Raw genomic sequence first — 27801 nt, 5'->3', positions numbered from 1 at the left:
TATCATATCTAGATATTAGAGCGGTTGGCTGAATAGCTTTACGAGGAGCACGACGGCACGTTACTGTAGTCTAGGGAAATGCACCACACATTTTCAACCTCAAGTTCAGATATTTCCATGTACCTTCCGTATTCCAAGGTTCCTGATATTGATTGTGCCGGCCCACATACGTGTGTGGTACGTGAGCCACGCTAGACCGATGTAGGTCACCTCCGAGCGCGTCTCCGCAATCACTCGTCAATCAGAGCCAGGACTCTGCAACCCTTCAACGCAAACATGTCAACCGTGGGGGTAAATTTGGCTGTTACTCAAGACGGTGAGACCTACAACAAACTACAGCGGCCCGACGGTTACCTTATGTCGACGCAGCCGCCCTCCATACCCCCCTCGATAGCGTCCCCGACTGCACACGGCAGCAAAAGAAAGTGCGCGCAAGAAGAGGCCACTGATACCAAGCGCGCGAGGGTCGCGCGCATCACGGCGCACCCAAAAAAACGACCGCGTGCTGTAGATTCGTACCACGAGTATGGAACACGGACGGTGCTACCAGGGCTTGACGGTGAAGAGCAGTCATCCGACGAGTCCACAAGCGAAGCGTTGGCCTACCTTCACGGTGTCCGGTGAGTGCTTACTTCATGTTTTGAACCCTCTCACATAAGAGCATTATCAAGTGCATCGCTTATACATAAGGCATAGGTCTGAAGCCTCGGCAATTCCCACTCTACTCGTAGCCCCAAACAATGTCAACGTTGGCAAACTCGACTCGGATTATGACGAATCGAAATACAAAAGCCCGATAGATACTCAACGCGTCATATACAGGGAAGGAACCTGGATAGCCGTGGATTGGGAGCACAACGCTACCAAATGGGAAACAGATTCGTTTGCTCTTAATCCACAGGAAGCTTGCACCAATGCTCTCCTCCAGCGCTTTCGCAACCTTCGCAAGAAACTCGCCGAGATGCGGAGGTATGGACGACTACCAGACGCAGCAGCGAGCCGCGCAAAAGCAGAGAAGTTTGGAAAGCAGAAATGGTCGGGAACCATAGAGAAGGACTTACCGATTCTTCAAGAGATCGTGCACATGGACGAGTCGACGCTCTATATGGCTCTGCAAGGCTGTACGTTAGCCTTGGGTCGATCAGCTAAGATATCCCGGGAGAAGAGCTGTTGGATATGGACCTTGTTGGCCCTGGTTGGAGATTTCGGTACTTTGGATCATGAGCGTGTGAGCAGGATCCGAGACTTGGGACTCAGCGCAGGCCGGCTAGTGGGCCGACTCCATGCAGACAACACAACATTGACGTCTGATGCACAAGAAGGCGAGCGCACTAGTCCCAAGGTCCCAAAGACCGATCCTGGAGAACAGACACATGGGGCTCACGACACGAGTCATCTCGCGCCAAGAGACACACAAACTCTGTGTGATGTTTTGGATGAGAAAGACAATGGGTTAGGCTCGACGCCCTTCAGAAATGACGATGTCGTGCTCAGCCAAAACACAGTCATTGAAGAGATGGATGATTCTGACGCAGAGATGATCATGTCTGAGGATGAAGTTGACTCTGAAAGCATTCCGGAAGATGGAGGTCTCGAGGATGCTCGAGCGCGTCTTCTTGCGCAACTCGGAGACCGGTTGGTACATTCACAACTGTCTCTACCTAATGCGCCCCCAATGCAAGTCCATCATCACCTTTCACGGGTCGAGGCTGAGAGGCAGCGACAAGAGATACGCCGAGGAGAGCTGCAGCAAACTGCGAGTGTCACCAAATTGGCGCCAGTTTCCAAGCCGACACAGGCCAAACCGCAGTCCATTACCCCATTGTCCGAGAGTGACTGGAACACCAAGGCAGCCATCGATATGATTCTGACAGTTGTAGCCGAGTGCTATGGACAAAAAGATCTGCTGAGATTTCGACTGCTATGGTAGTTGCACGCAGCGAGATGACTAGAAACCCATGCATCAATTTATTCGGTGTAATTCTGTGACTACATTTTGGCTACCTGTGTGACGTCGGTGTGAAGATGCACGGGCCAAGTCGCGGAGTAGAACGATTCTTTGCACATGCGCGCTTGCTCTTGGGTGATCCATTGAGTCACTTTCTAGGTCCATGCAGCGCATTTCACCCCACTTTGTCTGCCCCGCGCTCTTCCAAGACGCCCTCCCATATACCTTCGCATACCGTAAAGTCTGCCGAGCAACTATCCGAACCCACATTCTTGCCCCCCGCCGCCGCTTCTCTACGCAAACTTCGCCTTTGGGCTTCGACGACGACATGGGCAAAGAAGACAAGAACAAGTCGTTCAACCTGAAGGTGCCAAAGGGCACACGCGACTGTACGTATTGTCCGCATTGCGCCTAAACGACTCGCTGACTATCTCAGGGACTGGCGAGGATGCCGCACTTCGCGACAACCTGTTCCAAACGGTAACGGAAGTTTTCAAGCGCCACGGTGCTACGACACTCGACACGCCCGTCTTTGAACTCAAAGAGATCCTCAGCGGTAAATATGGAGAAGACTCAAAGTTGATCTACGATCTGCAGGATCAAGGCGGCGAGCTCTGCTCACTGCGCTACGATCTCACCGTTCCACTTGCACGATGGCTCGCCATGAATCCTAGCGTCCAGAATTTCAAGAGATACCAAATCGCTAAGGTGTACCGCCGCGACCAACCAGCGATGACCAAGGGTCGCATGCGAGAGTTTTACCAATGCGACTTCGATATCGCGGGTTCCTACGACGCCATGATTCCAGATGCCGAAGTACTCAAGATTGCGACCGACGTCTTCGATGCGCTCAAGTGGGACTCGTACACGATCAAGATAAATCACAGGAAGATTCTAGACGGCATGTTCAAGGCTGCTGGCGTCAAGGCAGAACTGATACGGCCGATCAGCTCTGCGGTAGACAAACTAGACAAGGTAAGCAGAAGATCTTCAGGTCTCGGTCAGTTACTAACATGCTGCAGCTACCATGGTCAGAGGTCAAGCAAGAAATGGAGACCAAGGGACTGCCAGCAGACATTGCGGATAAGATTGGTGAATGGGTGCAGCGCAAAGGCGGCGACGACATCATCGACTATCTCAAGACAAACGAGACTCTCTCTCAATCGGAAGACGTCAGCCAGGGTGTTCGGGAGATGGAACAGCTCTTCTCATACCTCGACGCTTTTGGTGCCCGCAAGAGGATCTCTTTCGATCTCTCACTCGCCAGAGGTCTAGACTACTACACTGGGCTCATCTACGAGGTAGTTACAGAAGGCTCAGCACCGCGTGTAAAAGGTCAGCAGCAAGAAATCGGTGTAGGAAGCGTCGCCGCCGGTGGTCGTTACGACGGGCTCGTGGGCATGTTCAGTGGCAAGCCTATTCCTTGCGTCGGCATATCCTTCGGCATCGATCGAATCATTAGCATCATGAAAGCCCGCGGCCAGTCGACACAGCGTGCCAAAGATGTCGATGCGTTCGTCGCGGCCTTTGGTGGTAAAGGCTTCACCGGCCTGTTGACAGAACGTATGCAAGTCGCTCAAGAGCTATGGGCTGCAGGCATCAAGGCTGAGTTCTCGTACAAACTGAAGCCGAAACTCCCTCAGCAATTCAAACAAGCTGAGGTGGCCGGCGTCCCGCTCCTCGTCATCCTTGGTGAGGATGAGCTCAAAGACGGCAAAGTCAAGATCAAGGTTCTGGGAATCAAAGACGACAACGACCCCGAGAAAGACGGTGTACTGGTGAACAGGACTGATATGATTGCCGAAATTCGGAAGCGACTACCAAGCGCAGCTTGATTGTAGTTGGGGGGCGGACGGACTTCCAGACTGACAGTGCACTTATATCGATACCCATAGACTACATTCTACCAGCTCTCCTACCCGGGGTTCACAGTGCCATTCGCAAGGACCAAATTTGGAGAGAGTCTGGAAGAACAAAAGCATGTATAATTCGACCTAGGACGGACACGACGTTGATCTCTCCAGACAGATGAATAGCAGTTTCGCTAACATTACCTGAGTCTGACGTGTATATATACAAAAAAGTCTACCAGAGATTACCGTGGTGCTTGGGGGATCTCTTATCATTCGAGTCTGCATTGATTTTGCTGTCGCGTTGTTAGGCAGACCAGAACTGTGCAGCACCAATCTGTGTGAGGACATAAAAGAGAACTTGTTTGATCTATGCAGTAGCACCCATGACCGTCTTATGTACAGACGCATAACTAAAGAAAGATTTCGCACTCCGCTGCCATGAGGTTTTGATTGGAACTTGGGTGATTGATGTCAGTTCGCGTGTCTAGTAGCCATCCTTGCCCCACTTGTTGTATGTGTCGTGGAGTTCCTGTGCTCGTCAATACAGTCTGATTCCTTGTACTCGATGGCGTCAGCTTACCTTGGGGAGAGTGACGTTGGGAATGACGACCACGTTAAGTGCAGAAGGCGCATCCTTCTTGACGCTGGTGTCACCTCCAGGGTGGTACTGATATGGGCCTACACCACCATCCTGCTTCCAGGGCTCACTGCCTGCGGCCTTGGCGACGGCTCGTTCCGACGAGGCACTGGTAGGAGAGCGGGCTTGCAGTTGTCAGCGTGTGAAGACGGGCGCACGAGGGGAATCGACGTAGCCGGGAACATACAGAAGTGCCATCCTGCCAGACCGAAAACACCGCTCATGATAGCGAACAGAACCTGTAGACGAATCAGCTATGCGCCCTGTATTTTCCAATTGACGTGTCGCATCATACGTAGAGTTCGGGGTCGCGCTTCGCTCCGGTCTTGAGGGCGTCCTTGCCGGCCTGTCTCTCGCCCTCAGCGGCGGCGCTGGCCCATCGGCGAAGAGCAGGCGTGGGACGGACACGCGGGGCGGCGCGGAAGGCCGAGCAGGCAATGATGGAAGACATGATGGCGAGTGAGTGGCGCAGATGGGATGCGAGCTGTGGGATGCGTGCAGCGCGGAGCAGTGGTTCGATGTTGAATCTCGCGGACGCCAAGCTTGGCGGCTGCGTCACAACGACGGCCATGCCGGAAACAGTCAGGCGGACCTTGCAGTGCGCCGGGCAACGTCGAAGGGTCGAGCATCAACTTTATGCGCCCCTTTCAGCGCAATCACACGTCTTGTCCATCATTCCATTAGCCTTTCGGCGCCGCAGCCCTTCCATTCACTCACTTCCAGTCGCTCCTTCCCCTGCCGGTCGCCATCCTCGCCCATCCGCGCTCGCCGAATTCGTCGCGACCACGCGCTGCACAAGCCGTGACTTCCCTCCAGCCACACTTTCAGCTCTTTGATGTCATGCTGCGTGCCGAGAGTGTAATCGCGCCCGCAACCACATCACCATGGCCATGACGCCGTCCGAACAGAAGCGCAGCTCGACTGGCAGTCGCGTGTTGGGCATGACGGGCCCAGCAGGCGAGCCCGGCCTGCCGCCCTCGCGACCGTCGTCGATTGCGACTGCAAATTCGGGCAGTCAGAACAGATGGTCCCAGGCCAGCCCTGCACGACGAGGAGGCGGCATGAGCGTCGCCGGCAGTCTAGGACACAGCCGCCCAACGACGTCTGCCAGTAGAACCCATGTCCCGCTGGCAGCCCACGGCTTCTTTCGCCCCATGAGCTCGCAGCGTCTTCAACAACAACGCAACCAGCGCCCCAATTCCCTCCTCGGCCACGGCTCGCTCTATTCCGACGCGACACACGAAACGGGCAGCAATCCGTACCGCCAGAGTACAGGCTCTACGCAAACAATTCGGCACGGTGCCCCAACCCTGGGCCTCCACCACGAGCTGGACCCCCAGCCGCCGCCCTCGCGCGGCACCGACATCACCGATAGAGACATGCCCGACCGCACCACAGCCAACACCACGCCCACGGGCGCAGAAACAGTGCGCAGTCGAGGCGAGAGCATCACTCCCCTGCAGCGACCCAGGCCTCAGCACCTGGATCTCTCTAATGTTCATGGTCACGATTCCGGCAAGCTCCCAACGCCCAGCAAATCGCCCCGCTCTTTCGGTTCCAGCTTCATGTTATCCAGTCGCGACGGACGCTCAGCCCAGATACGGCCCCATCAAGGACACGAGAAACTCACTTCTGCCGAGTCGTCGCCCAGAATAGCGCGCAAAGAAGCTACCAAGGAGGCAGTCAAGCGGGAGCTCGGCAGAAACTACCAGTACTTCTCTGGCAATACTGCGTTTTGCTGGGGTGGTAGATTACAAAATACCCGCGACCGTCCAGTTAACCTCGCCACGGCAATCCTCATCATCTTACCTGCTGGTCTCTTTTTCGGCTTCTCGTTCGTGGACTTCCCTCCACTGCTATTGTTCCCTACGCTAACTATTACTATAGGGCCCCTTGGCTATGGACCAACGTTTCTCCTTCGATACCCATTCTCTTTGCATATTTGCTTCTCGTCTCCATCTCCTCTTTCTTCCATGCGTCAGCTTCAGATCCGGGCGTATGTCGTGCACCTCCTTTGTCCTGAACACTACTAACGCTGTATAGATACTTCCCCGAAATCTACATCCGTTTCCCCCTCCTAATCCCAATGACGATCCGCTCAGTCTCGGTCCGCCCACCACTGAGTGGACTATGGTGGTCTCCGCAACCGGCACGAATGCAGCTATGGAGGTGCCGACAAAATACTGCAAGAGTTGCAATATCTGGCGACCTCCACGTGCTCACCATTGCCGTGTATGTGACAATTGCATCGAGACGCAAGATCACCATTGCGTCTGGCTCAACAATTGCGTGGGACGACGCAACTACCGTTACTTCTTTGTCTTCGTGTGCGCCACCACTTTGCTAGGTCTTTTCCTCCTGGGCGCTAGTCTGGCACACTTACTGGTCTGGCGGGCGCAAACTGGAGCATCCTTTGGCGAGGCCATCGATCGATGGCGTGTTCCCTTTGCCATGTGTATATACGGACTCCTCGGGTGGTCATATCCCTTCAGTCTTGGCGTATACCATCTGTTCCTGGTTGGTAGGGGCGAAACGACACGTGAATATTTGAACTCACACAAGTTCCTCAAAAAGGATCGGCATAGGCCCTTCACACAGGGCTCCGCGTTGAAAAACTGGGTCGCTGTATTGCAGCGGCCACGTCCGCCGACCTATCTCCATTTCAAGAGAAAGTACGAGGATGGCGACCAAAGGTTTGGCTCGCGCAAAGATAAACGGACTGCGCCTTTGGTGCCAGAGCAGCAGGGCGGCGGGGTGGAGATGCAGGATGTTAGCGGGTCGGGGGCATTCCAGGGCCCAGCTAGTAGGTCAGGACGTGACGCTGCAGACGCGACTGTGGGATGAGGCGATGTTTTTGATCAGCGTAATCATATGGTTAGCCCATCTTAAGTAATAACTTCTTCACAATACACGAGTGCAGGCACGGCACCACATGGTTGTTTGCATGCACTGATTAGTGACTTTCTTGATTATGTGTATATTCCATGATAATATTCCAACGGGCTTGGTTTCAAAGACCCGGCCGGTACGTGCGGGTAATAAGGCGGAATGCGAGGAGTGGTGGTGCTGGTAACATTGGATATACAGGGCACGACGGCCTAATCGGCTGACTGACTAGCTGCATGTGTTTACCTCCCCAAATCGTCCATCCGTCCATCTATCTCCCAATTCCGGCTCGATGCGCCTCCCAATGCATGCTCACACACTCTCCTAAACCGGACCGACAGCTGTACACGTTTCTTCGCTTGCTCTTTGCCTATCGCGCGTAGAATTTGGCAGTGTTGCTTCGTGAGCGCCGTCGACCCGCCCAAAGCGTCCACCTCCTTCGCGCGTCAGTGCCTCACCCCTCAAGACCACGACCACGACGCGTGCTGCTGCCTTCCCCGTCCGCTGTCATGGCCGAGCGCGATCTATCCCCAACCTCAACATCCTCTACGCTTTCCAACATCACGGTCCGAACTGATAAGCAGGGCGATGCTCGCGCCACGTCCAGCGCGTCGCCTTCCATCTCGACGCCACCTACCAGCCTCGGCGACGAAGCCAGCGTCATGTCCGAGATGACGAAGATCGAACAAGCTGTCGAAGTGTACGAGGAGGCTCCGGGCCTCCAAATGCTCGGCGAGACCTCAGCGTCCGCGCAAACCATTACGCCCGACGCCGTCAACAACGAGGCCCGCCGCCCTGCTAGGAGCTCGCGCAAGTCCGTCACCACGTACAACGTGCAGATCCTCGCCGGAACTGCGATTCATACGCCGACCAAATACCTCGAGAAGCACCACAAGAACGTCGTGCACGGCTCTCTTGAGGAGCTCGCGAGGAAGGAGAAAGCCACACCCGTGCGAAAGAAGATGCTGAAGCGGAAGTCTGACATGACTGATGCCAGCGATCAGGTCGAGGATCAGCTGGCTGCCGAAGCCGCCCAGGCAGCACGACGTCGCACCTCCTCGCGCGTGACGGACCTTCGCAAGGAGGTCCTCCGCAAAAGCGGTGTCGGCGACACCGTCGCAAGCATGTACTCAGGGGGAAAGGCTTTCGTCAAAAGCACTTTACGCCGCAGTACTTCAGAGCCATCCCTCAAATCCGGCCAATCAACTTCTTCCGCGGCTTCTCTCAAGCGGTCTCGCGCTGCCCTTGAGGATGGAGACGCAGATAGCCAAGACCAAGGAGAAAAGATCTTCTCGAAGCCCAAGTCGAAAGTCTGGCTCAAGCAAGGTTTGTATGTTGGCCAGGATCGCGACTTTGATCCTCGTCTCTCAGAAAGCCAGAACCGCGCGAAGAAGAGGGCCAAGAAACCATGGCAGAACACAATCTTGCCACTCCCGATTTTTGCCTGCGAACGTCTATTGAACGAGGACCCCAAACATGTATTCCGCGATTTCAAGTTGCCATTCGATACTTACAGCCCTCTACCCAGAAAGGTTAAGGTCGACGGCTGGGTCAAACTAAATAAAAGTAAGCTTACTATGATCCCACTCAGTCAACAATGCTAACGACTTGTAGACAGGTTCATCGGCGACGCATCTGCGCTGTGGAAACGCGACAAGCAAGACTCCTCCCAATGCTATTGTGATGAAGAGGATGGCTGTGGAGAGTCCTGTCACAATCGGATCATGGCGTATGAATGTGACAATACCAACTGTCCATTGCCTCCGGAACTATGCAACAATCGCCCATTCGCAGAGCTCAAGAAGCGTGCAAAAGGCAACCGTTATGACTATGGTGTGGAAGTTCTCGATACAAAAGACCGAGGGTTCGGTGTGCGTGCTATGCGGACGTTCGAGCCACACCAGATCATCGTAGAGTATGCTGGAGAGATCATTACCCAGTCTGAATGCGAGCGGCGCATGAAACAGGTGTACAAGAAAGACAAGGTACGTTTTCGAGGTCTTGCCATACAGACTTCCGCTAATCCTCTGCAGTGCTATTATCTCATGAGCTTCGACAACAAAATGATCATTGATGCGACTCGTGGGACTATTGCTCGATTCGTTAATCACTCGTGTGAACCCAACTGCGAGATGATCAAATGGACTGTGGGTGGGGAGCCTCGCATGGCGCTGTTCGCCGGTCCCCGCGGCATCATGACTGGCGATGAGCTGACCTACGATTACAATTTTGAGTAAGTCATGTCCCATAACATATACGTTGAACCGTTCTGACATCGTCAGTCCGTTTTCTCAGAAAAACATACAGGAATGCCGCTGTGGCACTGAATCATGCCGTGGGGTCCTCGGTCCTAAGCCAAAGAAACCCATTGAAGAGAAGTCGATAGCTTCAGCGCTCATCACAGGCACGAAACGCAAGCTGCAGGATTTGCTCGGTCCTCGAAGGTCTGGTTCTGAAAGCACCCAAAGCTCCCCCAAGAAGCGCAGGATGCTTGCAGGCAACTCAGCTAGCGCCAAGGCGAAGAATGCCGTCGCTCGATTGGAGTTTGCTCGTGAGCAAGTCGAGAAGGAAGCAGATGCCCTGTCGCGCCAGAATGCATCCCGCGAAAACCGCGCTATAAAGCGATCAAATTCCGGAACTTTTGATAAACGTACGAGATCAGCCAATCTCCGGACGGCAAAGCCATTCACCATAAAATCTACCCGACACACGACCGTCAGCTTTCAAAGGAAGGTTACTAGGCCTGGTGCACTGAAGAAGGTCAAGAAGCCTGCTCGACCACTGTCAACCAGAAAGGCACTTCGCTCCCAACGACCTAGCACGCCAAATCGAGAAACGAGCACTGGGGTGCTGGATTCAGAGGATGATGCTTCACCAAACATAACCCCTGCATCTTTGCGCAGCGCTTCTAAGAAATCGCCTTATACCAGCCCTATCTCACGAGAGCCTCTTGCAAAGGGCGCCACTGCTGCAGTGAAAGACAGTGCTTCACGCAAACCTTCGGTACGGAGCCTACGAGGAAGGTGATGAACGTGTTATTAAACTCTGTTGTATCGTAGCTTTCTTTCAACCCACATCATACGGCAGATTTCTGCCAGGGGCTATCTGACTGAAACAGGCTTGCTGGGGGCTGATGCCAGTAATCTCACATGTGTATGTACAGATAGTTCTCTCCGTTCTCAACATGGACAATAGAAAAATGGTTCCATGCGAAAATTAACTATTGCGGGGTGATGTGTCAATGCTTTTTTTTTCAGCTTCCAGTCGCTACCCAATTGGTCGTGTTGTAAAGCTCTTCCCGTTGGTGATATATAGATCAGGCGCGAGACGTCCAAATCTGTGATACACAAACGCCTCTTCATCGCCATTTCGATGAGACTGTATTATACAGTGCAAAAGCAAACACGGCGGTAAAGACCACGCCGACACATTGAGACATGCAGTAGTCGTCAGCGCTTACAGATTGAAGATATATAAGGCGAACGAGTATATACATATCATTAAGCTCTCTCTGAACGATCGCTGCCCTCAATACAAAGACCAAAGTCAGAAACCATCCCCCAAGAACTCAAACTGGCGTGCGCATTAGGTGCTAGATACATAATTTATAAGGAAAGAAGAGGCCACGCCGTAGGCAGAACAAGACTCCAATCCCATCGTCGCATATGTTGTTGTGGTCAATCGGCGATGTCGGAAGATTCTCCTATGTTTCTTTATCGGTATTATAGCAAGGCTTTGAGGCGAGTTGTATCCGTGTACTTGTCGATTGGCGTAAGTACTTAGACACAATCCTTCTGTTATCGTATAAAGGGATGATCGAAGTGAAAGCGGTGATGAGCTGAAACCGCATCAGTTTGTAGTTGTCGGGTGTGGTGCAACTACAAGCAGCGTCTCTGTCGATTCTCTGTCGAGAGAGAAGGAGGAGGAGAAGGGAGTGATCTATTGGACGATGCAGCCGCCATTGACGCCGCCGCCACGTTGGACGGTGCAGGCAGGCCCATTGACGCCGCCTCTGGCATTGCGTTGGACGGTGCAGCCAGGCCCATTGACGCCGCCTTGTTGGACGGTGCAGCTCGCCATGCCTTTGGTGCCGCGTTTGGCAATGCGTTGGACGCCACGATGAAGGGCCATGCTGACAGTTGGGTTGGCTTGGGTGGGTTGAGGTGATTAAAAGATATGTAGAGAGCTTGAGATTGCAGGTAGAGAGTGTTCTGTTGGCTGGAGGAAGAATAAATTTTGGGACCATGAGCATCGTTTTATACAACGAGAAAGAGTATATGGGAAAGGACGAAGCTTCCTTTGTGGCTGCTGTTGTCAAAAAGTCCAGATCATGGTCCTGGCAAGGGTGAGGGGACTCGATGTTAGCTTACTATTGTTCTCGGATATGGTATGTCATGCCACGTGATTCTGCTTACTATTGTTCCAACGCCATTGCACCCGTAAAGAATGGGAACAAAGGAGGTTTCAGCGGCAGAGGAAAGTCTCGACAAGGCTCTGTGCCGAATTCTAAGCAAGGGATAGTCTGAGTCGCCGACCATTATGTCCAGTAAAGTGGGCCCGATTTACGATCTCAACAGCTAGTCGGGCGATGTAGACACCACATTGGTCGGTATGGAAGTTTGGTCCCATGTAGATTTTCCTCAGTAGGAAATTCCCTGCATGTTGCAAGTCATGTCAGTTGGGAAGGAGCAAGTGAGTTTCCACGTGGGAAATATGCACAGCTGAAGGTTCGCCTGTTTCCATGAATGAGCGAACACAGGCATACCGTCAGGAATGTTCTCTCGGTCAAAGAACTAATGGGTATTCAGAGTCCTCAAAGGGAAGCAGCGTAATGAGCTGACCAATAAACGTGATTTAGAGACTCAATGAGCTATGCAAAAGTACAGGTGTACGAGCACTCTACGTCATGTCTCCTGTGCTTCCGGACGGCAAGAGGAATCCTTACATATGCAAGACTTTCGAATCAAGAAGACTGGCGGTAACATTGTCGATCGAGCGAATGGTAGAGTGACGGTTTGTTCCGAGTTGTACACGCTGCCATCTAGTAGACGTCAGCGTGCCTGCGCGCAGAAGGGGTCGGCTATGAGGATCGGGCAAGCTACTACTGAGGTCTGAACCAACTATTTGGTACTTGGTATAAGGAGCATAGGATATATGCGAAGCTCAGAGCTCATATGTGTATCATGGTGGTATTGAAATCGTTCCAAGGTTGTGACGCAATGGTGGGTCACGCGACGATGACTAACAATTTCCCGACGCGCATGCTGCTGCAAGGTAACTTTCTAAGACATCACATCATCACGAGCAATCCGCAGTCCACCAATGGTGATGCACGCGATGAGGCTACTTGCTCGCTGCAGCTACGGCCTGCCTCTACGCCGCGCATTCCGGACGGCCGCTGCTCCCTTGGTCCGTGCCCCGGAATTTGCTTTCGCTTTCGAGTAAGGCCTGCGCACCATCAGCTCCTCAACACAGCAGCTGACGGCTGTCAGTATCGATGGAGTGCTCCTAAGAAGTTCAGATCCGCTACCGCGAGCTCAAAAGGCCCTCTCTTACCTGCAGTCACAGCGCATTCCCTTCATACTTCTTACCAATGGCGGCGGCAAACATGAGTCCGACCGCGTGGCCGAGTTGAGCAGCAAATTGGACGTGTCTATCGATACATCTATGTTCGTTCAAAGTCATACCCCCTTCGCCGACATGGACGACCTCAAGGACAAGACGGTCATGGTTGTGGGTGGTGTGGAGGATAAATGCAGGAAAGTCGCTGAGGCATACGGGTATGACGGAACGACATTACATGAGGCTGTAGCATTCTAACAGATTGCATAGTTTCAAGAATGTAGTTATACCTGGCGACATCATGGTTGCTTACCCGGATGTATGGCCATTCTCGCAGCAACTACTGTCCTACTACAAGACCTTTACTCGACCGCTACCCGTCCCTATCGACGTTGATTCTCCATCTAAATCGCTCCGCATCGATGCCGTCTTTGTATACAACGATCCTCGAGACTGGGGGTTGGACGCGCAGATCATCAAGGATGTCTTGTTATCAGAGCATGGCATCGTTGGAACTTTGTCACAGAAGAACGGCAATCCAACTCTGGAGAACCGTGGCTACCAACAAGACGGACAGCCCCCACTATACTTCTCAAACCCAGACCTGCTATGGGCGGCAAAGTACCACCTACCACGTCTCGGCCAGGGCGGCTTCCGTGAGGCTTTCGAGGGTATCTGGGCTGCGATAACTGGCGGACAGACACAAGGTGTTAAGCTGCAGAAAGTCGTAATGGGCAAACCACACCGACCTACGTACGAGTTCGCTGAGAAGCGTCTGATAGCGCATCGGCATCATTTGATGCAAAACTATGGTAGTCCGCTGGGCCATCTAAAGCGCGTGTACATGGTCGGTGACAATCCCGCCAGTGACATTGCTGGCGGTAATAACTACCAGAGTCCACATGGTACAGATTGGGCTAGTGTGTTAGTGGAAACGGGCGTTTACAAGAAGGGTACAATACCGTCGCCTGAGCCGCGCAAGGTCGTGAGCGATGTTTGGGACGCTGTAACGTGGGCTGTCGCGCAGGAAAAGTGGGCATCTTCAGCAGATGCTCCGTGATATTGAATTATGTACATAGTTTGCCATTGCAGATACGATGATGCTCATTGAGTGTCTCATAACAAGACATCACCCCGACCTTCTGGGATACATCATCAGAACCGTGTGCACGAGTCGTCTGTCAATAGAATTTCACACATAACCTACTGTTACTCCAACCACTGCACAAACATCAAATCGCCGGGCCCAAGGCCCTCAGCCGTAGCCACCGGTTTGCTGTCTTCGATCCTCCCCGTTTCTATATTTCGGCTATACACGGCAACGTTCTTGCTATATTGGTTCGCAACCGCAATCATGGATCCGTCCTTATTCATATTGAAGTGGCGAGGGTAGTATCCGCCTGATTTGGAGAGTTGGACAAACGACAGCTTTCCGTCCGCCGTCGGCTTGAATGTTGCAAGTGAGTCACTTGGAACCTGGGTGCTGTTCTTTGGGTCGGGATTGTCTACTTTAAACACCGTGCCGTTACGATTCGCGGCGACAAGGAACTTGTTGTCGGGTGACAATGTCATCTCCGAGGCATATGACACTGGCGGGAGCGTAGTGTTGCCATATGTGCTGACCTCGTCGACCTCGGTGAATTCTAGGCCGCCACACTCAGGGTAGTCTACTTTGTAGCTGATGATCTTGTTGCTTTTCTCGTGGATGACAAAAAGGTATGTGGTCTTGGATTCGGGGCTTGCCCAGAAAACTGCATGTCGAGGACCGTATTCCGGCTTTGATTTGAGTGGCTCGTGTTCCGTGAGCTGGTGGCTTGCGGGATCGATACAGTATACGTGGACTAGATTGGCACCGAGACTGGGGAAGATCATGAATTGACCTGTGGGGTCGAGGACAGCCTGGTGGATCTGTTCGGGTTTCTCGAAAGTGAAGTTCTGCAGGGATGAGAACTTATTGCTTCCATCGATGGTGAAGAGTGAGATTGCTGCCTGGGGGCCATACTATTTGGGTTGTCAGTACATGTTCATCAAGGATCAGAAAGGGAGAGTTATACGCACATGAGCAAGGGCAAGCGCAGATCCGTTGTTGTAGGATATCGAGGATACCGCTCCTCCCAAAACCGGGCTGCTCGAAATCTTGCTGAGGCTGCCATCGGCACCAACGCTCAACATTGTGAGGTTGGCACCAATTTCTACTTCGTCTAGACACACCATCCTTTCACGACCAAGGGAGGCATCGAGCCATGTGGGCAACTTCCCACACTCATAGTTCTCATGAGTAACCTTCATCGTATGGCTAGTGTTTTCGTTTGTGCTAGGTGGTAGTTCGAGAGTCTGGATAGCGCCAGGAGAAGTGTCATTCCCATACGACGCGACTAGGAGCCGACCCGCGGCTACTTGTCCTATTGTCGCTAACGCGACGAGAAAAGTGTTCATTGTTGTTGATAATGAAGGTATGGAGTTGTGTAGTAATACAGAGGGACCAAAACTTGTGTGGTTGTAAGAAGAGGGGAGGGCGTTGTATCGCGGGGATTATGTTTTGTATCAAAGATCTATGGAACTGTGAAATGCAAAGAGAGACAGAGTAAGGAATGTGAAATGGGGCCTTGTGAATAGATGCGGGGAATCACAACCTTTTGTTCTCATCGCGTGTGTACATAGTGATGCGTGTCGCATGTTTCACATTAACCGCCATGGGTCCTGTCAATAGGTATTTAGGTTTTAGTAGGACCGACAGATCCTAGACACCGAGTTTTCAGCTTTAAGGAGGCGGGTGTTTCCGTAAACGCGTGTGCGAGGGTCTTAATTGGTGAGTGCGGGGGTTGAACGTGAGCTGTGTCTCGGTGTTCCTCGGTGATAGCCTAAAACACCAGTCGCGCTAGTGCGTCATGCCGCCATCTCTGCGCGCACGCGCTTGTGTAATGAGTTCTTCGCAAGTCCAAATGCATTTACGCATGCTCACATACAACCGCGCTGATCATGTCAACTTCCCCTTCCAGTCATGCCAGTTATCTCCCGAACGAACTGCTGCTTGAGATCTTGGCGTACTTTGAATCGTGGGGCGAGATCGAGAGGCAAACCACGCTTGCACGCTTTTCTGCTGTCAATAGGTAATATGTCACATTGACGATCCTGGTCACATGAGCTTACAACAGTAGACAGTGGTATGATGTATGTGAATGCCATGCTACGGGCCATCAAACGTACTGTGACTGATTCAGCTGTCCGATGCTTAGGTAGCAGTTGAACCGCTATACGAATCACCGTATCTATCCGGAAGTGCGTACGAGCTCTTTGTACGAACGATATGTCCTTCTGTGCTAGCTCGCATCAAGGTAAGGATCTTCTGAGTAGTTGGTGACAACTGCTAACCCATCACAAGCCCACAGCGTTATCGAACCTAGTAAAGTCGCTGGACTTATCCCACATCGTTCACCAAGGCGCCAAATCCACAACAGCTAGATTGCTAGGCCGAACGAGATCATCTCTTGAAGTCTTCGTAGCACCCCAAGCCAGCTTTGCAGTCAACTGCTGGGCCAGCCTGAGCAAATGCACCCGGCTACGCATTCTCGACCTGAGCCTGTTGGTAAACCCTAGACACACGATCTTCGTTCGATTTGTGAACTGACGTGATCTTCTAAACCAGGGTATCTGAATGTATCAGTTTTCAAAGCTTAAATCAAACAATACGACAACTGGGGGATCTACGCGAGCTTTACCTACCTCGCTGTTCGTCCCGATATGAGCCCTCAGCCACGCCCGGTGGTCCCAGTATTCGCTGGCCATCCAGACTGGAACACCTCGCTCTATCTGGATCGATATCTGGTCAATTTCTATGGGATATGCTACGACAACCGGATAACTTCCCTCCGACTTTCTCTTCGCTGAGTATTCACCATAGTCCAGGGCTAGATCAGTACGTCATGACTCTACTGTACCGAAGTCACTAGACGACTGCTACTGGAGAATTTAGTGCTAACATAATGAGTACAGGCAAGGTATCAGACCCCTACTTGACAGCTTGTCTGCATCGCTTACCGTTGTCGAACTCCGCGATCTACCCGCCGTCAAACAAGGCCGATTGAACAGTGTACTAGATTGGTTGCCAAACCTCGTCTCTCTAACCATAGCATTAGACTATATCGACAGCCGATTCGGAAACATGCCACCAGATTTCTCACCGGCACGATGGCAAGAAGCCAAGCCACTATATAGACTGACTCTCATCGCTTGTGGACGGACGGGTGATCCCTCTCGCAGTTTCACGATGACCGATCTCTTCACCTTGATAGACGAACGGTATCTAGGCCGTTTGCGCTATCTAAACATAGGACATAGTACTGAGTGGCAGATTGAGGATGAAGTACTGGGCGCACTCGAGTCCAGTGTATATGAACAGGACAAAGAGAGTTGGTTGGGGCGCAGATGGCACTACGACGACGTGGGCTTCACAGACACGAGGGGCTTGGAATATGAGCAATGGATCACAGACACGGCGATTGGGAGGAAAATGAGACCTCGGTTTCGGCTTTTGAGGAATCGATAGTTGGACTGCTTGATAACACTCAGCACTTGCTCATGTTCTTACCTTAATGTATACTTCAACACATCACTCATTGAGCTACTAGTTAAATGTGAGTTAGGGCACAGAAGCACCCATAGCCACATGTGCTACTCAAGGAAAAAAAACGAACACAGTCTATCGCGAAGCCTAAAGTATTACGAAACCATCTAAGACTAACAATAGTAAAAAGGCTATAACACTAAGAAACACTGTTTGGATCGAGCGCCTCCTTCTATCCCCAGATGCCCTTCCTAGTCATCACCCAAGATAATCCTTCTTCTCCTCCAGCTGCTCAACGGCCTATTGCTTTCCCTCTCCACCTCTCTCCTACCAACCATATGATAGCTTCTCCAGTTCTCCTGCTCGGTCTCTTTCTCCTTCTCCTCGAAAGGAGATTCGCCCCAGAAGCTATCTCGTCGTGTACGGGTCCTTTCCTGTGAAGTAGACCTCTCATGAGACTCCCAACGCTCATCCACCCACCACTCCTCACTACGATGGAAAGGATAGTAAGAGGGTGAGAGAAGCGAGAAATTTTGGTGATGGTGCGAGTAGTGTGGACGGCTGAACTTAGCGTTGATGCTGAGGTGGAAATCTTGGTCGTCTAGCTCGGAAGAAGCGGCGCGGTCTGAGGAGTATTCGTACGAAGGCCGTGTGTCGTAGCTACGGCGTCTGTTATCGACTTCCGCATCGTTTTGGGGACGCCGAATGTCAGTCCAGACGTTGTAGCGCTCGAGTTGAGAAGGCTGATCCCGTATTGTTAGGGCGCGGGATGGCCTGACCGGCTTATGGTTGGACGAGTAGGGGTAGTCGTCATGGCCATCTTCCTCATCGAGATCTGAGAGTGTGATACTCCGACGGCGTTTGCTGGAGTCGTGATGGACGGGGGGACGTGAGTAGTAAGATTCATACTCTGGAGTGCGCTCGCGGGTGCGAGTACGCGTTAGGTGCAGGTAAGACATGGACGGTTATCTGGTACGGCTGATTGGTCAGGCGTTCAGGTGATGACTGTGACCTGGTATAGGATGACTATAATGACAATGCTCAGAAGAACGTTGTGCGATTTGCAAAGTCGATGAATTGCAAGCACTTATACTCGTACAGGTGAGGACCGGGGAACCAAGCCTTCTGTCCTACAAAACCCTCTTATACCACACACAAGATGTTTCAACTGCCTAGACGACTTAAGAATCACCTTGTTTGGCTACCGTGGGCTCCATTAAACCCAACGTGCACCGCCTCTTTTTCTGCGGCTCGATTGTGGCTTGTGCGAACCGCTCCAGGATTTGATTGGCTGCGCCCACTGTCGGCGTGCTCCGCGTGAACGATACTTTACCGGTGAGTTCCTGACCGCCAGAACATTGAGGCTTGAATCGAATCATCAGCAGAGTTACCCATGTATGTGATCCTAAGGGTCCCTGCAGTGTGTATCGTGGAGAGGTCATACCAGCTGAATCTGCGGTCGCCACCACGAGGCTGTGACGATATGGAGGTGTGGGGGCCGGAACCATGACGGTGAACGTTGCGTTAGTGCAATCAAGGTGCGATAACGTAGCTGGTAATCGCTGATGTCGATCTGGATGCCTATATTAGAACCCCATGTTATTCTGATGTCTCCGCTGATGTTATCGGTCGTTGGCTCTCGTGGGCACCTCGCCAGTTGGAGCTTACGACGCTCAAAGGGTCATGCGCTTTCTATGAATCATTGTTGGAGCCAGGGGCTCCTTTCCCAGCCTTCTCGTAAGTAAGGTTTGGTCGAGAATAGCGGGTATTGATATGACGATGTCGCCATTGAGAGATGGGCAGTAAAGAGCATAACCAAGACTACCTAGGTAAATATGATCCACACAGGCGATGTCCTTCGTCGCGGTGGTAGTAACTCATCGGTTGCACACTTACACGTTGTAGTCATTCAGATATTAGTGTCTGCCAATCCAGGAGGCCTGCAATAAGGACTAACCAGGTAGTTGACGCATACTAATTGAAGGACATGAAGAATCTTCCCCATGTGACCCTCACGACTAAGTGTGCTGCCTGGGGGTGTCATTGAAGACCAGCTGCACAGGTAGCGTCACCCAAAAATCTTCACCCTGTTTCTCACAGATCTTCGCTACCTTCCCGTTCGACACATTTCCTCGTCGATTGCCTGCGCAGCTCTTGCACCTCTCCCTCTGTTCCTGTTACTCCTCTTAACGCTCCTCACGGAATAGCCTTATTTTCAGGTTCAGATTTCAGCGCAGTAGTCAGATCAATCATGTAGACAGTATTTTGCTCTCGTAAAAGTCAGATTGGAAGCCACACAGTTGGCATTGGAGTGCTAAGAATGAATGGGTACAGCGGCGACGCGAAAGAGCCGCACATCTTCGGGTAAGTAAGCCTGGGGAACTGCAAAGGTATCTTACACAAGGAAAAAACTAAAGAGATCTGCAGACTACATTAAGATGAAAGTATGCAAAGTAGGTTACTTAACATTAATGTAGGCTCTACGGTGATTAGTTCTTCCCGAGGTTGACGTGAAGGCGCAGACGTACTGAACACCACGATCGGAATCAGGCTGTTCGTACGTCTGTCTGTGTAAAGGGACGAAGGCAGTATTTAAGTATATATGCGCTATACTAGCCTTGCTATAGGGTTACACATGGCACGAGACATGAGGACAATTGTGATTCATGGGTCGCAATCAACAATTAGAGGTCTGTCGTGGAGGTATGCAGTACGGTATGTTTAGGAATATGGGAGTGGAAGCCATAGCGTACCTAGGTATGCTTCCAGAGCGTAGAACATCTGAGCGTGCTAAAAAAAAGAAAGGATGGATGCCTTCGCGTTCCGTTGAACCCGATCCTTCTCGTTGGTGGTATAATTGCGTCTAGACGCTTATGCATTGAAGAGGCGGAGGGACCAGATGCCGGTCAGCTGCAACGCGCTCTTTGTACCGCCACTACCGCGATAGTACATGCACAACACCTGGAATCGTCGCCATACAAGGCAGGTATCGGTCCTAGTGCTGATGTGAATCCTGGAGGATCGCTGAATCGTAGCTGTCGTTGGTTGTAAATTTGCAGCGTGGATGCATGAGACTTCGGAGATTGTGACAACGCCCGGCAGCGCTTGGCGTGCTCGTCGACCTTCGGCTAGCCACGATGAGGCTTGCCCTGCGGCACAGCGCGCGAACTTACTCACTTCGAGAACATGGCGGGACGCAAGGGGCCTGAGTGTCTGAGGGCGCTGGAGGCTCTCACTGTCTCCTTACCAATGCCAGATTGACGGTATGAGGGAGCGTCGTACCGACATGTACCTTCCGCCAGAGCTCTTGACGCTCTTATTTCTTGCGACCGCCGCAGCAGCTGTCCCTCGTGCGCAACCAACATCGTATCAACTTGAGGACATGCAGGCTAATCAAAAGCAGAGACCTCTTTTTTACCCAACGCCACCGAGATTGCTTCCAGTCAACAGTCCACCGCATCGATCGCGGCGCAAATAACAGAACCGTCCGATGCCACTGCTACCGAGAGCTCTGTAGATTGGGTCGACGTGAAGGCTAAGGTGTGCACTCTCGACCCCAACAGCTGTTGTTCTATCGATCCGGGTAGTTGTGGTGGCCTGCAATGGATAATTCTTCCGTCTGCCACAGGTTGGGGAGAGCCGGGTCCAGCTACCGATCGCCTCGTGACACTTACTCCGACCGCGACGACTGTCACGACGACTCGGCCGACCATCCTCAATCTCGAGACCAACGTCCTCGTGTGGGGGACCGAACAAGAAAGCGAGGGCAGTGCTGGAGAGCCGGGCTTCATCATAGGACCGAGCACAGTCAGGGCTTCGAACACGATGGGAGAAGGACCTGGTGCTACAGGATCGGCGCAGCAGCAGATAGAGCAGAACAGTCTCCTACTGCAGATAGTTTCTCAGATTGGGCGCGTACCATCGAATGTGCAGCCAGCTCAACCCGCATCTCCTGCGCCCGACAGCCCCGCTCAAACTGTAGCGACCATCAACAACCAGAATGGAGGTAATAGTGCGCTTGCCCAGCCAGCAACTACTCCCGACTCTGGCACGGCGGGCAATACGGATATAACATCTCCACCACAAACAGCGCTAGCAGTAGCCATTGGCGAATTTGTATATGGAACACAGACGTTAACGCTCACGGCTGGTCTTAGCACCAACATCGGGAGCAACTTCTTCCCTACCTTTGTAGAATTAACGACTGACGCCGAAGGTAACACTTTGGTCTCGGTCTTTTCGGACGGGACTGCTGTCATTGCCACTGTGCGTGTTGCGCCCACCACGATGGTTGTACCAAGATCTGGCTTCGAAGCAAGTACCACTGATTCTGCAAGCCCTAGTGAGCAAACTGGCGGTTTGGCTACTACCTCCAGCAAGGAAGCTGGAGCTGGTCGAAGGCGTAAACTGGAGTGGTGGATGGGTGTCGTCTTGGGCGCATTTAGCTTCGGTACGATATTCTAGTAACAGGTGACATGAGCCTTCAGATTCATGCCGCCCTAACATATTGAGTTATAATGAACCATAAGGCGCGATCATGCGCGCAATCATCTGTCAAACTGCATGCTCATAAATTCCCGAGCCTCCGCATTAGACGAGCAAGAGGCTAAATAGGTTTGCAGCCTACATTCAGATCATAATGTATAAAGTAGGTAACTGTATGTTAACGTAGGCTCTAAGGTGTTTAGTTTTTTCCCTTAGATAGGGTGCCTCTGCTGTGCCCTACTAGGTGTTCCACCGAAGCCGAATCTGCTTCCTGTTGTCTCTTGCTCGCGCTCCTGGCTAAATTCAGCATGTGAGAAGCAAGAATCGAGGCTGGAGAAAAGGTGAACAATTGTGGATGGAGGTGGGAAGGACGGCAGTTCATGTCAGATACTGGTTATTTTCAATGCGTCTGTCGATGATGATACTGTTTATGCACTTTCTGCCAGTAGATACGGACAACTAGTGAACCTTGGTCGTGTTCATCGCCTGAACCCATGGTTTCCAGAATTCTTCAATACCACGCTCGTAGTTCCAACCTGTCCAGTCGTAGTTTGTCATACCCCACGTATCTGGAAAACCTTGTACACCCGATCTGATTCTGTAAGAGCCAGCTATAGACCACATCATCCAGCTGATGTCGTTATCGATGGTGTACTCCTTCAAGCAGTTTTGTAGTGTGTTGTTGAAGAGTGTCCCGTCTTGCGCACTACCGAACTCGCTCAGGATGACTGGTGTCTCGCGCACAGCCTTCGGGCAGTCACCTGTAATGTTACAGGCGGCTGGTGCATCGATTCCCAGAGCGTTGAAGCCGTTGCGGTAGAAGTTTGCCTTGACGATGTCGCAGGTGCCCGTGTCGATGTCCTCACTCATGCTGTAGAGATGGAGCTCCCAGACAAGCTTATCAGCCCAGGGGTGATCGTCAAGATTGAAGTACACTGGCTCCCTTCTCGCGGCGTCGCGAATCGCTGTGCATTTGTAGCATGGAGCGGTGAGAATATTCTTGCCACTAGTGAGTGCTGACAGATCTTGCCCGTACTGCATACCTCCCCAGAGAATAAGAAGATCAGGGTTGGCCTCGTGGATTGCGTCAGCGCCAGCGGTCATATTGCCGACGAGGGTGTCCCAGTTGTAATAGAGATCCGTGACGTTCCAAGATTCGCGCAGCTCGTTGCGAAGAGACATGCTGACTACGTTCGGGTGATCCTTTGCCCAATTGGCAACATAGGAAAGACCACGGCGCCAGTGCGTTGCGTTGAACTCAAGGTCGTCGAACCACGCGGTACCGTCGATGTGTGAGCAGCACCACTGCGCTTTGCCTGTGTGCACATCTGGGCTGATGAAAATGCCTTTGGTAGCAGCGATACGTGCGATATCGCTCCAGATCTCGAATCGAGTAGTCTGAGCTGTCCAGTCAGGGTTCCTCTCGATGATCTCGGTGGTCACCTTGGTGCCGTTCACATAGCCCAGGGCGTTGATGAGGCCAACCTCGAGTGGCACGTCCACGCCGTTTCGATCGTAGACTTGGTCGATCATCTCGATAGCATAGCCCATACGGATGTAGTTGAAGCCAACACCCGCGATGTCATCAAGAATCTCTTCCGCTGACGCCCACTCAAGTCCTTCAGGAATCATTGTCTCGCCTACAGAGGATCTCAGTTTATCGCAAGGGGACATGAGTCTGAACTTGATACATACCACTCATTGGCCAGTTGACACCAGCCCAAGTCGTCTTTTTGCCATCGCTATCAACGATATCTCGGCCTCTGGTACTGTACGGACCGTTGAAAGATGGAGACGTGCTGTTCGTTGCCTGTCGACGCGCATTGTACCGGAAAGCAGTGTGACTCGAAACTTCGGGCAGGTATCCTGCCGAAACAACAGCACCAGCAAATGCTGTGCCAAGTAAAACGCGCAGTCCCAGCATGATCAGTGGATTGAGTGATGCCTTGCGGGGTGTGATATAGACACTGGGTACATTCGGACCTTTATACTTCTCGGTACAACCATCGTGAGCAGCTAACTGGGAAGAGCCTCAATGCCCGTCGGTAGGCTTGCTCAATGTAAGCCAAAATCCGATGATCATCGTCACTCCTCGCCGGGTTGTCGGATAGAAGCTGTCCGAGTAAGGGCACATCCTCCGCATTTGCGGGGAAACATAAGAGAAATTAGTACTTGGCAGACTGACGCTCTCATCACGGAAATTCCGCCGGCGCAGAGCCCAGCGGAAGTGTTACGCTTTTCGAACTAACAGGTTTGGCTCGGCTTTTTGGTCTTGGGCACTCAAGACCAAGTTTAAGCGTTGCTGTGAGCCATGGAGGGTGCCGTTCTTCGGCTATCCCTAGGTAGCGGCTTATCTTATCGACACGTGCAGCGTGTTCCTAGCGCGTTTCTGCGTCCCTTCACGCCACACGCCTTGGACCAGCCCTCAATGGGACGTCATCTTTCGCACAAACCGTCATGGACGCATTGTTGGAAGGCCTCAACGACGCGCAGAAGAGCGCGGTGACAAGTCCCGCCAACGTTGTTCAAGTGCTCGCGCCGCCTGGGTCAGGCAAAACCAAAACACTTACAGCACGCGTCGCGTACCACATCAATCACGAGCGACTACAACCATGGAACATCATCGTATGCACATTCACCATCAAGGCCGCACGGGAGATGAAAGAGAGAATCAAGGGTTTTGTTGGAGAGAAACTTGAGGCGAAACTGATTCTGGGCACCTTCCATTCGGTCGCGCGTCGCTTCTTGTCTCGGTACGGTCAAGAGATTGGGATTGATAAGAACTTTGGCATCGCGGATACTAGCGACAGCACAGCAATATTGAAGCGCATCGTTACGCGCCATCAGTACACAGTAGAGCCTGGCCATGCTCGCTCCAGGATCTCCAAGTTGAAAGCCAAGGGCGTCACGGCCGACGACTTTCGAAGGACAGCGAAGAATGTCAACGATAACGAGTTTGCCATGGTATATTCGTCCTACCAAGAACACCTAGCCGCCTCAAATCTCCTCGACTACGACGACCTCCTCGTCCGCTGTGTGGATCTGTTAAGAAAATCACCATCTTGTGTCTCGACGATACAGGCTGTACTCATTGACGAGTATCAGGATACCAACAACATCCAGTATGAGTTGATGAGATTGTTGGCTCAGAAAACAAGACGTATTACCATCGTCGGTGATCCGGACCAGAGCATATACAGCTTCCGATCAGCAGAGATCAAGAATTTGCTGAGGATGCGCACCGATTACCCAGAATCAGTCGTGATCAATTTGGAGAACAACTATCGATCTTCGGGATGCATCCTAAGCTCCGCTATGGCTGTCATTGAGCAGGATGAGAGTCGGCCACAAAAGTCGCTGATTGCTACGCACGGTGTCGGCGAGCAACCCACTCTTCGCCATCTTATATCGGCGAATGTGGAGGCAAAGTGGATCGTTGAAGAGATACATCGGACAAAAACGCTTACAGCCGGGCTGTTGAGCTACAATGACTACGCTATACTTGTGCGCTCGTCTCCGCTCACACTGCAAATTGAGAGAGCGCTCGGACAAGCTGGAATTCCGTATCGCATGGTCGCTGGTACGAAATTCTTCGACCGTGCGGAAATCAAAATCATCTTGGACTACCTCCGTGTGGTAAGCCAGCCTGAACACAACGATGCGGTAGCGCGTGTCATCAACGTACCTTCTCGGAAGGTTGGCGATACTACTGTCAAGGCCCTTCTCGAAGAAGCAGAGATCAGGAAAGTAACCTTGTGGAAGTTAGTGCTTGACGTGGCTCAAGGCAGGAGAAAACCGGAAAGCAAAGTGTCCGCTCAGGCGCAGAAGGGGATTGAGCAGTTCGTCAATGTTATCATCACCTCTCGCGAGAAGCTTCTTCCTGCTAAAGGCGAAGACTGCAACCTACTAGGTCTTATATCGCACGTCACAAGCAAGATTTCTTTCCAGTCCTACCTCAAGCAGGCGCACAAGGAGAACTGGCAAGACCGATGGGCCAACGTGGAGGAGCTGGTGAATCAGGCGACACAAATGGCTACAGCAGTCGCTAATGGCGAAGAGATCTCTGACGACGCCTTGCCAGTAGTAGAAGGCATCGAACAGCGGCACGACACTGCAGCTGATATCTTGTCCAAGTTTCTAGCTAACGTCACACTCTCGAGCGCGGCAGACCAGGAGGGTAGTGAAATGGACCAGGTCACCATCTCCACCATTCACGCAGCGAAGGGTCTTGAATGGCCAGTGGTCTTCATGCCTGCTGTTTACGACGGATCCATACCCCATTCCCGAGCGGACGATCACGACGAAGAACGGCGCTTGCTATATGTTGGCATGACTCGAGCACAAGGCTTGTTGTACTTGAGTTGCCCAGTCAAACAGTCAGGCCAGGAGCAGACGACACTTTCGAGATTCATATCGCATCGGAAAATCCAAAAGCTTTTCAGCGATCGAGGGCCAGATCTCGCATTCAAGAGGAGTACCGTACCAGAGTTAGCCCGCATTCTTCGCAGAGAATGCCCATCATCTGAAGATATGAAGACAGCTCTCGGCTTGTTAGAACGTCCAGAGGATGACCAGTACCCAACGACTCGGGAGGAGATTGACGGAGATGACCCAACATGGGGCGCATACGGTGGCAAAAACAACGGTGCTGGGCTAGACCAATCTTTCAAGCGGCGTAAGTTAGAATCGTCAAGCTCTCTGTCTAAAGACTCAGTAGCATCCACGATGAACAGAACGTCTGCTTTCTCGACAGCGACAACCACGATGCAGAGTGTCAAAGCCGGGTTCACTAGCGCACGAGATCTTGGAGACCTACAAGCAATGCAGAGAGAAGCAGAGCGGATTCGTACTCTAGCCAGTACTCAATACGTAGAGGCTGGTAGAGAAGTCTACAAGGATTCGGGAAAGGCAGAAGCAAAGCCTGCGCGCGCAAAGGTTGTCAAGCCACGTGCAACTGGTCAAGGTTCCATCACGAGTTTCTTCAAGCGATCAAACAGCACGCTGTCTGAGGAAACCGAACCACAGCCATCTTTCGACGTGTCGTCTCTACAACGCTCGCAGTCTTCGTTTGCTACCAATACTCCACTCTACGATATCTCTAACACTCAGCCCGCTGTCTCACGTCCACCACGTCCATTCCAACCCCTTCCGATACCCAGTCACAAGGTTACAACCCGACCTATCCTCACCAAGCCAAAACGTGCGGAGCCAGAACCGGGGATAGAGAACACGCGGTACGTTCTTCTGTCCAGCTCACCGCCTAAACCTGAGCCAGAGAATACATACCAAGCAGAGAATACATACCAAGCAGAGAAAGAGCTCAGAGAACCGGCAAGTCCAATGAAGCAAGCATCGTCATCTTTCAATTCGGCAGCGGGTTTCCGTCCGGCGTCGACATTTCATACAACATCAATGAGTCAGGTACAAAACCAGTCGGCACAGAGGAAGACACTGGGCGCGAGGAGAAGCATGCAGCCTTGGAGTGTAAAGCACAATGCTATGCCGAAGCCACGGCCATCTTGATGTACGTTTGGGGGGTCTTTCGGTTTTTGCGATGAGATAGATTTTGGTTGCTTGGATCGGCGTTACAGCGCTCAGTCACGTTGTTCAGCGGCATCGTATTCGTTGGTTGTTGTCTGTATTACTATACTTCAGTATGAAAGGCCCATCATGCTATACAAATCGGTTATCCCCTACAGCACTGCGAAAGCACTGCAGTACGATACACTGCTTTGCTGCACACCCTCCACCAGACTGCTCCTCTCATATCGCAGAAACTTGAACGTGCCCTTTCCTTCACCTAATTCACGTAGCTCACCTGCCTTCTCTACCGCGGCCATGAACAGGCCGATCGGATGTCTTCCGC

At 52.1% G+C, this 27801-nt stretch overlaps 9 protein-coding genes across 9 annotated transcripts; 6 read left to right on the top strand and 3 right to left on the bottom strand.

The window, feature by feature from the left end:
• Positions 1-276: 276 nt before the first annotated feature.
• J4E93_001621 (uncharacterized protein) lies at positions 277-3783 on the top strand (the record flags this gene model as incomplete). The annotated part of the gene is made up of 5 exons (XM_049339571.1): positions 277-620; positions 697-1884; positions 2108-2337; positions 2385-2923; positions 2971-3783. The coding sequence occupies 5 exons, from the start codon at positions 277-279 to the stop codon at positions 3781-3783; spliced, it is 3114 nt and encodes a 1037-aa protein (XP_049203528.1).
• A 502-nt stretch (positions 3784-4285) lies between these two features.
• Positions 4286-4889, bottom strand: J4E93_001620 (uncharacterized protein; the record flags this gene model as incomplete). Its single annotated transcript, XM_049339570.1, has 4 exons — positions 4286-4330; positions 4382-4563; positions 4626-4677; positions 4734-4889. The coding sequence occupies 4 exons, from the start codon at positions 4887-4889 to the stop codon at positions 4286-4288; spliced, it is 435 nt and encodes a 144-aa protein (XP_049203527.1).
• Positions 4890-5322: 433 nt separating this feature from the next.
• J4E93_001619 (uncharacterized protein) lies at positions 5323-7282 on the top strand (the record flags this gene model as incomplete). The annotated part of the gene is made up of 3 exons (XM_049339569.1): positions 5323-6272; positions 6326-6434; positions 6482-7282. The coding sequence occupies 3 exons, from the start codon at positions 5323-5325 to the stop codon at positions 7280-7282; spliced, it is 1860 nt and encodes a 619-aa protein (XP_049203526.1).
• A 551-nt stretch (positions 7283-7833) lies between these two features.
• J4E93_001618 (uncharacterized protein) lies at positions 7834-10079 on the top strand (the record flags this gene model as incomplete). The annotated part of the gene is made up of 5 exons (XM_049339568.1): positions 7834-8890; positions 8939-9309; positions 9358-9557; positions 9607-9974; positions 10054-10079. The coding sequence occupies 5 exons, from the start codon at positions 7834-7836 to the stop codon at positions 10077-10079; spliced, it is 2022 nt and encodes a 673-aa protein (XP_049203525.1).
• Positions 10080-12646: 2567 nt separating this feature from the next.
• J4E93_001617 (uncharacterized protein) lies at positions 12647-13946 on the top strand (the record flags this gene model as incomplete). The annotated part of the gene is made up of 3 exons (XM_049339567.1): positions 12647-12765; positions 12817-13104; positions 13157-13946. The coding sequence occupies 3 exons, from the start codon at positions 12647-12649 to the stop codon at positions 13944-13946; spliced, it is 1197 nt and encodes a 398-aa protein (XP_049203524.1).
• A 149-nt stretch (positions 13947-14095) lies between these two features.
• J4E93_001616 (uncharacterized protein) lies at positions 14096-15175 on the bottom strand (the record flags this gene model as incomplete). Its single annotated transcript, XM_049339566.1, has 2 exons — positions 14096-14887; positions 14945-15175. The coding sequence occupies 2 exons, from the start codon at positions 15173-15175 to the stop codon at positions 14096-14098; spliced, it is 1023 nt and encodes a 340-aa protein (XP_049203523.1).
• Positions 15176-15865: 690 nt separating this feature from the next.
• On the top strand, positions 15866-17432 carry J4E93_001615 (uncharacterized protein; the record flags this gene model as incomplete). Its single annotated transcript, XM_049339565.1, has 6 exons — positions 15866-15996; positions 16045-16057; positions 16123-16221; positions 16269-16468; positions 16533-16802; positions 16880-17432. The coding sequence occupies 6 exons, from the start codon at positions 15866-15868 to the stop codon at positions 17430-17432; spliced, it is 1266 nt and encodes a 421-aa protein (XP_049203522.1).
• Positions 17433-22394: 4962 nt separating this feature from the next.
• J4E93_001614 (uncharacterized protein) lies at positions 22395-23637 on the bottom strand (the record flags this gene model as incomplete). The annotated part of the gene is made up of 2 exons (XM_049339564.1): positions 22395-23575; positions 23631-23637. The coding sequence occupies 2 exons, from the start codon at positions 23635-23637 to the stop codon at positions 22395-22397; spliced, it is 1188 nt and encodes a 395-aa protein (XP_049203521.1).
• A 755-nt stretch (positions 23638-24392) lies between these two features.
• Positions 24393-27458, top strand: J4E93_001613 (uncharacterized protein; the record flags this gene model as incomplete). Its single annotated transcript, XM_049339563.1, has 1 exon — positions 24393-27458. One exon carries the CDS (start codon positions 24393-24395, stop codon positions 27456-27458), a length of 3066 nt encoding a protein of 1021 aa, XP_049203520.1.
• Between the last annotated feature and the right edge of the window lie 343 nt (positions 27459-27801).

Source organism: Alternaria ventricosa (genome assembly GCF_023758065.1).
Source record: "Alternaria ventricosa strain BMP 2768 chromosome Unknown scaffold_2, whole genome shotgun sequence".
Taxonomy (NCBI): domain Eukaryota; kingdom Fungi; phylum Ascomycota; class Dothideomycetes; order Pleosporales; family Pleosporaceae; genus Alternaria; species Alternaria ventricosa.
The sequence above is the reverse complement of the archived record's forward strand: the minus strand, read 5'-3'. Positions and strand labels throughout refer to the sequence as shown.